Source organism: Ceratina calcarata, unplaced genomic scaffold (genome assembly GCF_001652005.2).
Source record: "Ceratina calcarata isolate Rehan_Ccalc_2016 unplaced genomic scaffold, ASM165200v1 scaffold46.2, whole genome shotgun sequence".
Classification (NCBI taxonomy): Eukaryota; Metazoa; Arthropoda; class Insecta; order Hymenoptera; family Apidae; genus Ceratina; species Ceratina calcarata.
In genome coordinates this window covers 149,166-164,127 of record NW_017170029.1, presented here as the reverse complement: position 1 = coordinate 164,127, position 14,962 = coordinate 149,166, and the positions used below count along the sequence as shown (strand labels likewise).

Below are 14,962 nucleotides of genomic sequence, written 5' to 3'. Positions count from 1 at the left end.
TATCCCGGAATGTCATAAGCAATAAATGTTTATTTATAAAACAGTGCTATTTATTCTGATATGACATATATTTGCATATACAATTTGTATTCTCTATATGTATAATAGATATTGCGGAGGAATTCTCGGTCCTTCATGATCCTTAACGATTACAAGTGCAAAGACAGTGTTCTGTAGGGAAAAGTGGGTCGATCTTGAGGACAATAAACCGTTTGGGAGGCTGCATTGTCCCGAAGCCACGTGGTGGCAACCACACCGCGAGTGCGTCAATTGTGGCCGCGTATCGATCGAGGAAGTTTCCACTCGGTGGCGGCCTCCTCTGCGTGCGCACCCCTTTCATCTCGGTTATTTACCAAGCGCCCTTAGACCGAGCAAGGAGAACCTTAGAGAACGCGTAAATGGTGAGAAGAAAGTCGTCGAGAAAGGGTAGGTAACGGAGAACGTCGAACGTCGGTGGCAGACCGGGCCTTGACGAGATTGTGATAGTTTCAACGGAAGAATAAACGAACGACTGAAGGAATTTGTAAACGAGGGTAGAAGAAGATTTTATAGATAAAAATAACATATAGTAGGAAAAAATAGATAGAGATATAGTGCGATTCTAGAAAGAGTAATTTCTTTTGGAGAAAGAGAGAAGGTCTGCCAGAGTGAAGCGAAAGAAAAGGGGTAGAAAAGCAAGGTAACTCCAATGTATCACGGTCCCCGTCGCACGAACGAAGAAGCCACGGAAATATGTCGTTACCGCGTGAGTGGAGCCTGCAGGATTCGGTTGAGCATATCGCATGTGCGACAGCGTCGCAGGAGATGGTCGGGACGACCGTCATCGACGAGAATATGAATCAACAGAACCAGCTGGGCTCACTGATGTCGATTCATTCGGCGCCGGTTTTCGATCTGAGCAACGGCGTGCCGTCACCGAAGAGACCGGCCTCTTTAGCCGTTCAGGCGACGGCTACCTCGACGCCAATCGTGCCGCCTCATCTCCAGAGCCCTGAGACCATAGAGGACGAGGATAACGATAATCTATTGACGATATCCAGCTTGACAGCCCGACCGTTGATCGCCAAGTCACGCGAGCTCCGTTCGACGAAAGTCACCATCGGGAGGAAGAAACTGAAGAAGAACGAGTCGAAGAAATTGAGAAACACGACGCATGTACCGCTAGACGGGGGTTACGGCTGGGTCATCGTCTTCGGAGCGTTCTTCGTTCAATTCTGGGTGGCTGGATTGGTCAAATCCTATGGAGTGTTGTACGTCGAGGTGATGGAAACGTTCAAAGACTCGTCGGCGTCCGTTGCTTCTTGGATACCGGCTATTTTGTCTTGCCTTTGCCTCGCTCTTGGTGAGTAAACGTAATTTAGTGGAAATCGATCGGACGCAAATTCTCGTTAGAGAAACGTGGCAATATCAGTACGGAAGATTGTAATGCGATTGATTTTATGTACAGCTCCGGTGACGAGTATGCTGTGCCAGAAATACAGTTGTCGATCTGTCGTTTTTATTGGCGGATTGTTCTGCGCTTTGGGATTAACGATAAGCTATTTCGCCACCAAGTTGATACATCTCTTTTTTACGTTCGGGGTTTTAACAGGTTCGTAATCTTATTATTACATAAAGAGTAAACGTTTGCTTGTATATTAGCAAGAATCTGAAAAACGACTCGAAGTTGTATGAGACGTAAAATCTCTTCTGAAAAACATGTGATAAAAAGCTTTGTACAATATTTGAAGCGATCAATTTTTAGGGAAAATGATACAGGGGAGTAAGCTGCGAATTTTATGTATTTATAAAAAAATCGTACATACAAAAGATGTAAAAATTTCATTCAATATCAAAAGTGAAATACATGTTATGATTTTTAAAATACAAAACAAATTCCTATTTCAATTTCATTTTCCACATTGACGATACAAATGGTGTATTTTGCATACAGATCCGCAGTCTAATAATGATGCTGTTTGAAATTCCAATGGACATAATTTCTGCAAACCTTCGAAGCGGGTGTTATCGTGATCTCTTGTTCAATTTGGCATTCTAGGTATCGGCGGTGGCCTGTCAACAACGCCGGGTATCATTCTTGTCTCTCAATATTTCGATAAGCACCGAGCGTTAGCGAACGGCATATGCGTTTCTGGCACGGCAGCCGGCAGTTTCGTGTTCCCGCTTCTGATCAAGGTTCTCGTGGACACGTTCGGTTTCCATGGTACGATCCTCCTGCTGGGCGGTTGCATGCTCCACGTCTGCGTCAGCGCGACGCTGTACCGGCCGTTGGAGAACAATGACGCTCCTGCGATAATCACGTCGTCATCTTCGCCGGCCAGGCAGCCGGAAAAGGTTGAGAATCGAACGGAAAAGGAGTTAGAGACAGCAAAACAGCAGAAGTTAGATTTAATATTCGCCAACGACACGACCGCGAGGCATAATCTGTTGAACGAATTGTTTCATCAGAACAACGTGGTGGCGATAGAGCTGACGGACAGTGACGAGGAGAAGGACGTGATAGGAGAGGTCCTCCACATGAAACCAATTTCGAAGATACGTAGCTCGAGCATATTACACAGCGTCGAGGATCTGTCAACTGACTCTACGTGCGTGTATAAGGCCAGATCGTCGCTGAAATCGTTGCGATCATCGGTGCAGGCCGTATGCCCGGTACCACCACAGATTGAGCCGCAGCTGCCCAAAGAGAGAAAGACGATAATGCAGTGGATAGCGCAGTATATTGATTTGTCCCTGTTGAAGAACCCTCAATTCATCATGATGTGTTTCTCCGTCACCTTAATGTCCACTGGTAGTCCGTACATGCTCTATTACCTCCCAGCGTACGTCCATGCGGCAGGATACACGAAATCGGAAGCGGGATACCTCGTGGCCATTTCCGCCGTGCTGGATCTCTGTGGGAGATTAGGACTCGGATGGCTTTCGGATTTGAAGCTGTTCGATCGACGGAAAGGATATATCGGAAGGTTGTAAAGATTTGAAATTAATTTAAACTAATATTTTATGTAATTACAATTTTTATTTTTGTAATTTTTATGTAATTTAATTTTTTTATTTTTAAATAGTGTCGTGGGTGCTGGGGTGGCTGTATTAGCAATTCCGATGGCTCACTCTTTCTACGTGTTGGCATGCTCGGTGGGCATGTATGGGCTATGCTTAGGTTGTTGGTTTCTCTTGGTTCCCGTCCTTCTCGCTGACCAATACGGAACTGATAAAATATCTTCCACTTACGGTCTTGTTAGGATGTTCCAGAGCATCGGAGCAATTTCTATCCCACCTTTGACAGGTATGACATTTATTTATTAATCGTTGCTTCTCGGCTTTGGTTGAATTTCCTCCTTTTACAATTTATCTTACAGTCTAGTCTAAAGTTTTGCTTTATTCAATAAAATAAGAGATTTCTCAGTACTGTCCTACTTGATAAAACGTGAAAATGTTACTTTAGATTATGCGCGTTTTACGAGAAAACTTTCCGTAAAGAGAGATTTTCTGTAACTCAAATTCCAAGCCTACTGTGCTATGTCTACTATTTGTCTAGGCCCAGGAACCCACGAAATAGATGATAATTGAAACAAAAGATATATGTAGACTTTCTTAACATAAACTGACAGACAGAATTTTCACTTTCCGTACTTTTATCTTCATTTTTACGAGTATTTCTCCTATCACCTCCATCGTACGTGTGAGATTTTACCTTAAAGCTTGATTATACTCAAGACGCTTGAAATATTAATTACAGTTAATAAAGCGAAGGTACTCGATTCTGCATGGTAAACGTCGAGGTATAGTTTTAATTCATTTGTGGAATCTAGTCGAAGCGGTATTCATTGTTTGAAATGTGATTTCAGGCTATCTGCGCGATGTAACTGGAAGTTACACCGTGTGTTTTCTGTGCATGGGCACGTGTATGGTCATGGGAGGTCTACCTATGCTCCTGGTTTTTAACGAAGTATCGAAATCGTCGACCGTTGATAATGAGAACAGTAACCGTCAGGAAGAGGCGACCGCAAAAGCATAAGGAAACAAAAACCGATATTTTGCGAATGTGTGATTGAATGTGTAATAGAAATCTAATAAATCGCAAAGTTTGTCGCTACAATTTATCCACTATGATGTATTGCTTGGTTCTCAGTGTAATCGATACGTTTTCACGTAAAAAAAAGATATCTCGTGTCGCGACAGGTAAGGGTTTCACTTTGATAAACTTTTACAAACGCACTGATCACTCTCTGACTCTCGTTTTATTGGTAAACGAACACGTTACATTATATCATTTACAATTTTACGTTCGATATAAAAATGAATATCAGACAGAGAATGTTACGTACACATATACATCGTAAATAACTGCACCCGTAAAAAAGAAAAAACAGAAATAGTTCACAGTTGTAATTTGCCTTATGTGTTACAATACGAAATGCTATGTACAATATATTTACATGTTATATTATGATTATTTGTAGAAAACGAAGAGTTGCGGCAGGTCCTGCGATGAAACAAACGATCTTAGTAGGAAATACATATTTTTCATACGAAAAACAGATGTAATTGAATACAGCGATCTTTAATAAAAGTTATATTCTTTTCACGTATATGATCATCATTTTTCTAAACGATAATCCAATTGAAACCTTGACTACTGCAAAATAGATTTCTCGTCACAGATCACGCAAACTTCTTACGGTTTAAAAAACACTTTAATTATACATATTTCTAATAAAAATTATATACAGTATATTAGTTCGTTTAATGCTATTCTCAATATAACGCAATGAAGAGATAACATTTTGAAAGATTATATAGTCTAACTTAATGCTGGCGATTCTTATAAGAAATATGTTAGAATATAGAAAACTTATGTCGGTTTCCAGGCGACAACTCTCATTTTGTTGTTTAATTCCTGCAGTATTAAAGAGCATGTCAACTGTTTCTCTGGCGACAGACCATTGATTCCTTCCATCTCATCGTCGTCATCCCCTATCCCATTACTGCTTCCATTCTTTCCTTTACCCTTCCCCTTTCGTTTCTTCTTTTTGTTTAACTGCCTACAGTCTATATCGCTAGCAGCATCTGTTGCTTTTCTAATCTGTGATGATTCAAGCTCCTTCACAAACCATTCCTGATATTCCTAAATATTATAAAGAGAATTTTATAAAGAAAACAACTTACTTTAGCACTTTTCTTCGACTGTTTGTCATACTCCAAGGCATCGTAATAATTTGGTTTCTCTCGTTTGATTCGATTGGTTCTTCTAGTTTTCATTACCCCATTGTCAGGACTAGGAGGACTTTTTATGGAATTACGTCTTGCATTAAAAAATGAATGTCCGCATGGACATGCTTTGCAAGCCACGGGTACCTTGATTAATAGAGCAAAGAAATATATACAAATTATAAATTCATTTCATTAGTGTCTAGATATTTGCTAATAGAGAACAATAATGAGACTGTGGATTTTATAGATTTATAGAAAACTTAATGTGCTAAAATATAATGAATACATTTGATGTGCAAAAATATACATTATTGCCTTTGAAGGGCAAACGGAATCTTAATTTACATTTCATTTAAATTGATATCACAAAAGTTTTATCTGGCATAAAAAACCAAGGTCTATACACAATACATTTTATTTCACACATAATGCTACATTCATAAATGAATTAAATGAAATTTATTTTATATCTATCATGAATAAATAAATTATATTAAATTAAAGAATAATAAAGAAATGTATAATTTTTTGGTATTATCAGATTATAATGTATAAAAATAAATATCATTGATAAGATCACGAAACATCGAGAATAAAATTAACATAAGTACGTAACTATAACGTGGGTGAATAGAAAACTATTAAATTATAGTTAATTACCTGCTGTTCACATTTCGGGCAGCCTTTGCTGATTGTTTTAGTCTTTGCCATATTACAGGAAAAATATGTAATAAAGGTTATTTGTAATTAATACATGCAACTAGAATATCGTGTTGTTAAACCATATCGTCGATTAATGACGTCACGGCACTAAAATAACTTTTATATCGATGAATATGCATTTTAAGAGCACTCGCTGTAGTGTTAAACAATTTTTGTCTCTTCTGGCATCACATTAAAACGACAGCCCGCAATGCACAAAACGAATACAATAAAACCTGACTCGTAAACCAATTGACAGGTGGCAGTGAAAGTCAATCAAACAAAATGGACCTAAATGAAATGGACAAAAAATGCATTATTGTCTACATCTAATTAATTCATTTTTAAAGCTTATTTCATGTTCAAGATACATACGTCATTAATTCACTGTATCCGAATCATTTGTATCATTTCATCGTTAAAGATAATCTAGTACGAAGCACGTGTAATCCGATTTACGATACCCACAAGTTAGCTATTGGTTATAACTATAACCATTAACCATGTGTATTCCACGATCTGATACATGATCTTATATAAACTAATTAATTATATATAAACTAAACTCTTATATAAACAGGTCTGGAAACTCTGTAACTTATAGTACAGGGCGAGAATGAAATGAAGCCGCAAATTGAACAGGACGGCCTGTATAGGAAGATTTTGCACATGCGTAGGAAATTCAAATAATTCTCACATATAATAGTACTACATGACTGTATAATCTTTTTCAAAATTCTTAATCCACGGCAACTTACAAAATAAAATTAAGTAAATTCAACTGAGTATTATTGTTAATATTAATGATGCTTCGAGAATTTTTTCCTATTTCACTTTGCACTATAAAAATCTGAAAAATCTCTCATATACTACTTCTTAAATATGCATACAGTAATACATATATATATGTACATATATCAAGAAGAGATGTAAATGTGTTGCTAATTATAATTTTATCATTTTTTATGAACGACAGTTATTATTTTTATTAATTAGTTTTACATACAACATAAATATCAGTTGTTTGCTCTTATGCCTATTAATAGCTAGTATACATTATTATAAAACAAATTCCGTATTGTAACAGTGAATATAATTATTTTTTAAACATAAACATATTTTCAATCTCAGTGATTACAAACTAACAGGATCGTTATCCTCAATGTCTGTATAATTTGATCCAAACATGTTCTCAAAAATTATTTTAAGAACCCTCAATTTTACATTAGTCTTGCTTGGGCTTATTAATATTCCGCCTGGACAATATTCTGGATTTAAACTATGGATCTACTGAATTTTTTTTCTCGCAATTCATTGGATGTATGACAGCTTTGACAAATTGGACCTATGACAATATTGATACGGAAGCAACGTCCAGTAATGAAGACGATGAGGAAAATCGGAAATAAGAACAGCGTGAATACAATTTCCAGACCACTGCCAAGAAGATTCTCCATTAAACGTGAACACATTTTTCGATGTTTCTTTTATATTACTTACCAACAGAATATCGAAATTATTACAATTTCATATAATTCGTTATCCTCTATGTCCATATGATTTGATCCAAATAATCTTTCAAAAATTGTTTCAAGAACCTTCAATTCTACATTAGTCTTGCATGGTTTAGTACTGTCTATCTGAATATCCTGGACTGGAGCTGTATCTTTATTATCGTAATTCATGTCCGAATTAGGAATTAATACCTTATACTCGTGTTGATCAACATGAGAGTTCCACCTATTTTTTAATTCAATAATTTTTTTAGTTCGTCATTAATTACAAAAAGTCGATGTTTTTTTACCTTTCAACACCAGCAGCTGGTGTCAGCTCTTGCGCATAGCCGCTGTCAATCAGCGGTAATATGCAAAAGGCAATAAATAACGAAGAAGAATTAAATCGGCTCCGTAAATCTATAACAGACGTTTTTCAATAATTTTAGTTGAAAATTTATTAATTGCATGAAACGTCTTAACTCGATGCTCGATCAAAAATGCAGCTGTTGGTCACTTTACACACAATGAATTACACTGGGCCATTCGTAATAAACTAAAATATTTATTTTCTCACCATGTACATTTTTAAAAATTCGTATTCGATTTTCTACATTATATTATATTACGTTGCATATAAAAATGATAAATATTATCACTTACCTAGGAGGCAAGAAGTTGCCATATAGTTAATAAACATCATGGCCTTTAATCAGTCCAAATTCGTTTGCAATGGTTGCAATTTGAGGTGAACACACACCTGAGAGCTGAGTAGCAACTGGAGGCGGAGGGCAGGTACCGGCTAGCTCGCGATCCCAGCTAGACCATCAGACAATCTACCCTACCACTTCTGTTTCACTCCTGTAACCCCTCAGGAAGAGGGGTTTTGAAAGGGTGGAGTGGTGTTTCAGGAGCGTAAAACCCTTTTTATATTTTTCCTACCCCAGTTGGCCTTGGGATTTAATGTTGAACCCGAATCACCAGGATGCCGCGGCTGTTGATATAAGCACAGCCCTGGATAGTAGCGATAGTTATGTGACCGGGAATTGAACCAGGGGCTATCTGATTACGGTGCCCAACACGCAGCCGCCAAAGCACTGGCACTTGCCGGAAAGGAGCACCTAGGCACAATACTACATATCGATCGTTAGATATCCGACACATGTTCCGGGCATTGAGCTATTTATATAGCTCAATGGTTCCGGGTTACGATCACTTGTTCGAACGATTTCACGCACTCAATTTAAATTCAATTGTTAATTCGAATTTCTTCTAATTATGTTAATTAAACATAAGTAAGGAACGTGTTCTAATACTAAGAAAAAGTCAAATTAGATTTAATAATTTATTTTCCATTTTCCTAATTTCTACCTTAAATAAACCTCATTATATTATTTGTAATAATTGCTACCGTCTTAATCTAACATTGATTACGACACGCAGTGAACGTGTTCTTATTATTGCTTCTAATCATAAAATTTGATGTTATAAATTGAATACGACGCTGAAATCCACCATGCATCTAAAAACAATGTTTTCGTTTCATCATAAATGATGTCAAAAGTATAATATTTCCATTTTTTATACTTTTAACATAATGCCACGTGTTTCTAGTATTCTTTGTTATATTATATTACTTTATATTTCACTGTCCTTTTCATTTTTGATCTTCTCGGACGAAGTAACTCCTTACTGTGGCAAATATAGTCATCGCATTTCTTTCGATTTTCACACGTTTTGTTACCGTACTTGTAAACATAGCTGTCAAGATTTGACGAGCTATCCTTCAGTCGATTCCATTCATTTGACGCAGCCTCTTTCATCTTCTGTATATAAGTAAATGAAGTCACTTTCGGAATCTGGTAAGATGCACTGAAATCGTTACTTGTGTCGTCAGATATGTCTGCGTCCTCTCCACTATCTGATGCGAGATATAATATCGTGACGCTGGAATCCCTCTGATGGGACGGTGCAATATAAGCTTCTACGCTATTAGCAACTCTCGATTTTTCTTTCTTGCCCTCGTTTCGTCGCACGTCTTCGCACAGTGCCTGTACTTCCAGTCTGTAACCATTTTCCTCCGGCTGGTGATCCGTATCTTTTACCACATTGTTCTTATACGTGATAATCGATGATTGCTCAAGGTTTGGCTGGTAAACATAATCTTTGTTTCCAATGCACGTCCCGCAACGTTTGCTAGAGCACGAAATACTGCGCCTTCGTTTCCTCGCGGTTGAACTTTTCAAAGTAGGATCCTTGAGATTCTTCTGTTCAACTCTCCACTTTTTCTTCTTGCAAGGACATGTCTTTTGACGGAGACTCTTTACCTGCTTGTTCTGAATCCTCAGATAAGGACTATCGCAGCGATAACAAATTAGTTTCATCTCTTCTTTAGAAACGAATGTGTGTCTCGTTTTAATTTTGCAACGATCCGGTTCCTCGGTACCAAATCGGCCTCTCGCTTTTTGCACGCAATCGCAAAACTTCAATTTTGTCCATTCATAAATCGTTGGTGGTCTTGGATTTGGATAGTTTCTCAGATCCGGCGTACAATAACGGCCCGTCGTTCTTGCCGGTATTTTACACTGTTGTTTTTTGTAATAAGCGTTCTCGCAATTTTGGCATAATACGTGATTCGCTGGGTCTTTTAAACGATTTGAAAACCCTGAAAGGTATGTCATATAATTTTGTAACAGACAATTGCAACAGACGGCATGAGGCCACGTAGAATTCGAAGTATTCATCCCAAGATTTCTGCTTGGCAGAGGATCTTGTACCTGTTCGATTCTTGGCTTCACGGTTCGATCAGTTTGCGCAGCTGCACTTGTCTTTTTCATAACTTCTGTCTGAATCTTCTTTTTAACATTTGAAGCACCTTCTCGTTTTTTCGGTAAAGATACTTTTGGATTGTGTACGTGAGCCTTTTCTGGAGTTCGACGAATAGTCGGCCTCAATTCAATCTTGGTACTATTTGTCTTTTTTTCGGCATCATCGCCTTTTCTTTTCCTACTTTGACTAAGTTCTGCTATTTTATTCGATGTAACAAGCGTCTTCTCATCCTTTAAAACTGTCAAATCATCTTTCTTGTCTCGCTTACTCGGTGATTCTCGTTCGGTTAAATTTAATTCCTTCTGCTTCTTTTGGAGCAGACCTTTTTTATTAAATTGACACTCCGCGCCGCGTTCTATTTCAGCCTCGTCGTCTCCGTCGTAAACATAACCGGTCCGTGAATAAAAATATTTGCTACGAGATCGTCGCTGCCGCAAGTATTTATTGGAGTTACAATGACGAACGGATTTACTTTTAAACGGATCAGGAATTCCCTGTATAAGGGGCAAGCCCGCCTCGTTCCAGAGTCTATCGGTAGCTATGCTTCTGATACAAGAAGGTATCAAATTTTTTCGCAATACAGTTATCTCTGCCGTGCCACATAGACCTCTGCACGCCAAGTATTCTCGCCAAGCATCGGGGATACCCCGACGCACGGAGCAACAATCGTCGCTTATGGTTCTGAATTGTTGACCGGACGTACATGAGACGAAGGGTCTCGTTCTTATCAATTTTGGCGATGAAAATGGTCCACGGACTATCTCGCGGACGTTTAGAAATTTGTTTCTCCCGATTCGTCTTGGGGACATCCATTCTTGGGTCCATCCGAGGCAGACTTTTGGATTGTATCCTTTGTTTCTTTCCTTACACGGATTTTTATTCATCTCAAGACTGTCGAGTCTATTTTCCTTGTTGTATAGTTACTAGTAACGGATCAGGAACTGCTGAGCATGCTGAGTATATTGCGTAAACGTCAAGTGAGATAATTGAAAAAACGTTTGTTGTAACAGGTTGCGAAATGATACAAATTGTTTTACGCTGCAATAGCGGTTACGTAATCGTTTATCGCGAGTATCCTATCTCTTCAACAACTTTGAAATAGTGTATTTGATACACACTTGAAGTGTATGCATTATGAATAAGTTTTTGCATGAAATATCATATCACAGTATTTTTCTTTATCTTACAATTATAAGAAAATAAGCCAGTGAACAGAAATTAGGATATTTGCCTTACACAATATAATACGCGGTTTCAATTTCATACAATAAATAAAAATCAAAGCAGCTTTAACTGCAAGAAAAAATATATTTACGCAATATTTTAAAAAATCTTCGATATAAATCTCGTAGAAGCAGGGCTGCCAATTTCGCGTGTTACCATTACCAACATTTAGACTAACTACATTCAAGTCAATCGTTCCGGTTACGCGAAGTGACGAAAGTGTTGATAGTGTTCAATGTTAATTCGTAAATAAATAGCGATGTCTTTGTTACGATCTTTGCCTTCGGGGCTGAAAAGTACCTCGAAATTAATATCTCGAAGCGTTCCAGCGGTATTCTATCATCCAAATGTATGTATTCGTTTTGTATATGCCGATCAAAGTTATGACGGATGTCTTATGTTGCTTTTAGCAATCAATCTCGAACAATTATACCTATTATTAGAGTATGCGTAGTATATTGAACATTGTTGAGGGTGACCTTTGCATTGTCACATTTTAAAATGACAACGATGATAAGAATTATTCTTCCAGCTTTAGGTTATGTTTATTTAGATTACCGAACGAATGACAATATTTTCGAACTGCTTTTCAAATTATTGATCTCTTGATTGTAATTACTTGGTTAAGGGTCAAAGATAAATATATTGTTGAAACAGTCAAACAACAGTTTGTAAAATAATTAAATAAGAATAACTAGTGTTATGTTAATATGTAATATGTGCAAGGCAACTTCGTTGTAATAGATGTTCAGCCTATAGTAGAATAGACTTATCATTATCATTATTTTACTACTTTTCTAGGTTATAGATCATTATGAAAATCCAAGGAACGTTGGTTCTTTGGATAAGAGTGATCCAAAGGTTGGCACAGGAATTGTAGGAGCACCAGCTTGTGGAGATGTAATGAAACTTCAAATTAAAGTTGATGAAAAAGGAAAGATCATTGATGCTAAATTCAAAACTTTTGGTTGTGGCTCGGCTATTGCTTCAAGCTCCTTGGCCACAGAATGGGTTAAAGGCAAAACTGTAAGTATCATACTTTCTTTATACTGGTCGCGCATACTGTTAAAGTGTTGCAGACTGATTAGTGGCATAGTACATGGAAAATGTAATGGTTGGATGGTAGGGTTAGATAAATGCAAAATGCACCTATCGTCCAACTTTTCTGTATCTTCTATGTATTTCACAATAATCGGACTGTAACTCTTTAGTGTATGCACTTTGTATAAAACTTATAGATAGAATAATAGCAATTAATTAATTTGTGTTACAGGTTGATGAAGCTTTGGCTCTGAAAAATACTGACATTGCTAAAGAATTGTGTTTACCACCTGTCAAGCTGCACTGTTCGAGTAAGTGATATTAAATTTGATGCTTCGGTATTTCTTATAGACTGAAAACTGTATTTTAACAACGAATATAATAATCAGTAGACTGCGGATGTCTATGCATTTATGAGAATTTTCAATAACTAAAGGAAACACAGTAATATGTAAATAAATACTATAATATTTAGGAAAGAAAACAAATGTTTTTATGCGTTTCGTCTCTTTAATTTTACTTATATAAATAGGAATTTGCATAAACATCCACAGTATAATAATCAGTTCCTTATATACATAAATGGTATTAAATATGAAGAGATAAAAGTCATAGTGTAAGTCACTTTTCAGGCAGTGTGACTTGCATTGCTTTCCTCAAGTACAAATTCTAATACATTAAAAGAAAATCTTTTATCTTATGTGCTTACTTGTTATTTTTCAGTTTTTGCTTAAGTTACTATGGATTCTTTTTCTGTAATTACAAAATCATTTAGGATCACTGCCAATGAAAACAGAACCCAAGTTTCACCATTTTTTATAATAAGTCACTCTTACCAATGTTCAATTACTATTTTCTTCTTTAAGAATTCATTATACTACCTGCAATAAAACTTTTGTTTCTTCACAATGACTTTTAACTCTTTATATAATAACTGTCATTAAACAATCCGTAAAATCTAATTTTTCTCTTTTATATATTATAGTGCTTGCAGAAGATGCAATTAAAGCTGCTTTGTCAGATTACAGTATAAAGCAAAAGCAAAAAGAAAATGCTAACGAGAGCAAAGATACCATGAACAAATAAACATGATATACATGATATGAATAGTTGGAAAATTAGTCTTATATAATGTCGTATTTTCCTAACGGAACATAATAGTCATTAGACAGTTATTTAAGAATTCTCGCAAGTTCTAAACTGTGATTGAAAATAATGTTGTACGTTAAATTTTATGTAAAATTCCAATGTACGATAGTTTTCTTTTAAAATAAATCATTATATTTAAGTAAAAAGCTATCTCTATTAAAAAGATTTAATTTTACTGCTATAATTTTGATCTTAAAGTAATTATATCTTATCATTAGTCATCGTTTATAAGTAAACAGAATATACAAAAATTATAAATGCTGCGTGTAGTACACAAAACTGTGAAGAATATCAAAAGCTATAAAAATACCATAAACTACTTATTATTTCTTAGAATGCAATCGGGGTTTATTAAAGCAATGTAAGATATTTTTGTTGACACTGACACGCGCACCATAGAACAAGTATTTTACAAGCAATTTAAACTGTTGACAGAGACATTTCTATTTGTATTTGTTTTTACGAGGACCTATTATACCATCAACGTTGACGTTGCGTTAACGTAATCGAGCGTTGGTAGGGGCAAGAAAGGGGAGGTAATTCTTATCGATAAACATTCCTCTTTCCATGACCGTCGCCGTAAAAACGATTTCACTTTTTACATTTTAAATTACAAAATTGTGTTTAATACATATCATTCACACTTCCGTGATGAATAAACTTTTTGTGACTCACCACCTACATCCCGTTCGTTCGTGCGTATCCTTCGATGTTCTTGTTATAGCGTTTCCGCTTGTAGTCAGCGAAACATTTGAGCTAGAAGACATTATAATTTCCTCATAAACGTGATATACTAGCACAAATATTTACTCGCATTCTTGTATCTTTATCCGTATAGCAAAGTTGTACGTAAGTGTTCACAACGGACTTCCAAGAATAAGACCACACGAGTTGCATGATTAGGTAGTCCCTACTTTCCTGTTAGATTCCTCTAATAGCCTAACGTAGTAGTTCTCGCGAGAAAATTCCGGATACGTAGATGAATTCGCATTCGTAGTGCGTCGGATCGGTGACTCGTGCATCCCTCTTATAATAACTGTCATCACAACACCAATTGATGCTTAATAAGAACAAATATAGACTGACTCATACAGTTGCCGCTGTCAATTGCGCGTTTCAAGTTAATTCGCGATGGAGAACAATTAGCTCGTTAATTCGTAATTTACGTCGTCTCTATAGCTTTTCATAATCGTCGGGACCTCGGTCTTCCGACCGCTCGTCTTATCTCCTCAAGATAGACTTGTACACATTTGCTGCTTTTCTAACAAATCGATCGCACTATTGGATTCAACCCACGTCGATGAAGTTCC

At 36.7% G+C, this 14,962-nt stretch overlaps 5 protein-coding genes across 7 annotated transcripts; 2 read left to right on the top strand and 3 right to left on the bottom strand.

The window, feature by feature from the left end:
- The first annotated feature begins 329 nt into the window (after positions 1-329).
- On the top strand, positions 330-4,592 carry Sln (monocarboxylic acid transporter silnoon). 2 transcript variants are annotated; one of them, XR_001916718.2, is made up of 6 exons: positions 330-1,342; positions 1,448-1,591; positions 2,039-2,966; positions 3,066-3,286; positions 3,849-4,182; positions 4,464-4,592. XR_001916718.2 is itself a non-coding variant. In XM_018028571.2 (5 exons), the coding sequence occupies exons 1-5, from the start codon at positions 733-735 to the stop codon at positions 4,016-4,018; spliced, it is 2,073 nt and encodes a 690-aa protein (XP_017884060.1). In that variant the 5' UTR covers positions 330-732; the 3' UTR covers positions 4,019-4,592. The 2 variants fall into 2 exon arrangements, 1 of the variants encoding a protein (XP_017884060.1); XM_018028571.2 differs by having other exon boundaries at positions 3,849-4,592.
- Positions 4,223-6,685, bottom strand: LOC108627366 (UPF0547 protein C16orf87). 2 transcript variants are annotated; one of them, XM_026815535.1, is made up of 4 exons: positions 6,292-6,685; positions 5,875-6,207; positions 5,170-5,358; positions 4,223-5,104 (listed from the first exon to the last, which is right to left on the bottom strand). In XM_026815535.1, exons 2-4 carry the CDS (start codon positions 5,923-5,925, stop codon positions 4,856-4,858), a joined length of 489 nt encoding a protein of 162 aa, XP_026671336.1. In that variant the 5' UTR covers positions 5,926-6,207; positions 6,292-6,685; the 3' UTR covers positions 4,223-4,855. The 2 variants fall into 2 exon arrangements, with proteins under 2 accessions (XP_026671336.1, XP_017884061.1); XM_018028572.2 differs by having other exon boundaries at positions 4,223-5,086; positions 6,292-6,670.
- A 324-nt stretch (positions 6,686-7,009) lies between these two features.
- On the bottom strand, positions 7,010-14,619 carry LOC108627342 (uncharacterized). Its single transcript, XM_018028538.2, has 5 exons — positions 14,328-14,619; positions 8,073-8,542; positions 7,721-7,829; positions 7,417-7,656; positions 7,010-7,353 (listed from the first exon to the last, which is right to left on the bottom strand). Exons 2-5 carry the CDS (start codon positions 8,110-8,112, stop codon positions 7,191-7,193), a joined length of 552 nt encoding a protein of 183 aa, XP_017884027.1. The 5' UTR covers positions 8,113-8,542; positions 14,328-14,619; the 3' UTR covers positions 7,010-7,190.
- On the bottom strand, positions 9,112-11,537 carry LOC113464644 (uncharacterized). The gene is made up of 2 exons (XM_026815530.1): positions 9,295-11,537; positions 9,112-9,235 (listed from the first exon to the last, which is right to left on the bottom strand). The coding sequence occupies exons 1-2, from the start codon at positions 11,120-11,122 to the stop codon at positions 9,210-9,212; spliced, it is 1,854 nt and encodes a 617-aa protein (XP_026671331.1). The 5' UTR covers positions 11,123-11,537; the 3' UTR covers positions 9,112-9,209.
- IscU (Iron-sulfur cluster assembly enzyme) lies at positions 11,639-13,961 on the top strand. Its single transcript, XM_018028534.2, has 4 exons — positions 11,639-11,811; positions 12,264-12,488; positions 12,736-12,814; positions 13,489-13,961. Exons 1-4 carry the CDS (start codon positions 11,722-11,724, stop codon positions 13,587-13,589), a joined length of 495 nt encoding a protein of 164 aa, XP_017884023.1. The 5' UTR covers positions 11,639-11,721; the 3' UTR covers positions 13,590-13,961.
- Positions 14,620-14,962: the final 343 nt, after the last annotated feature.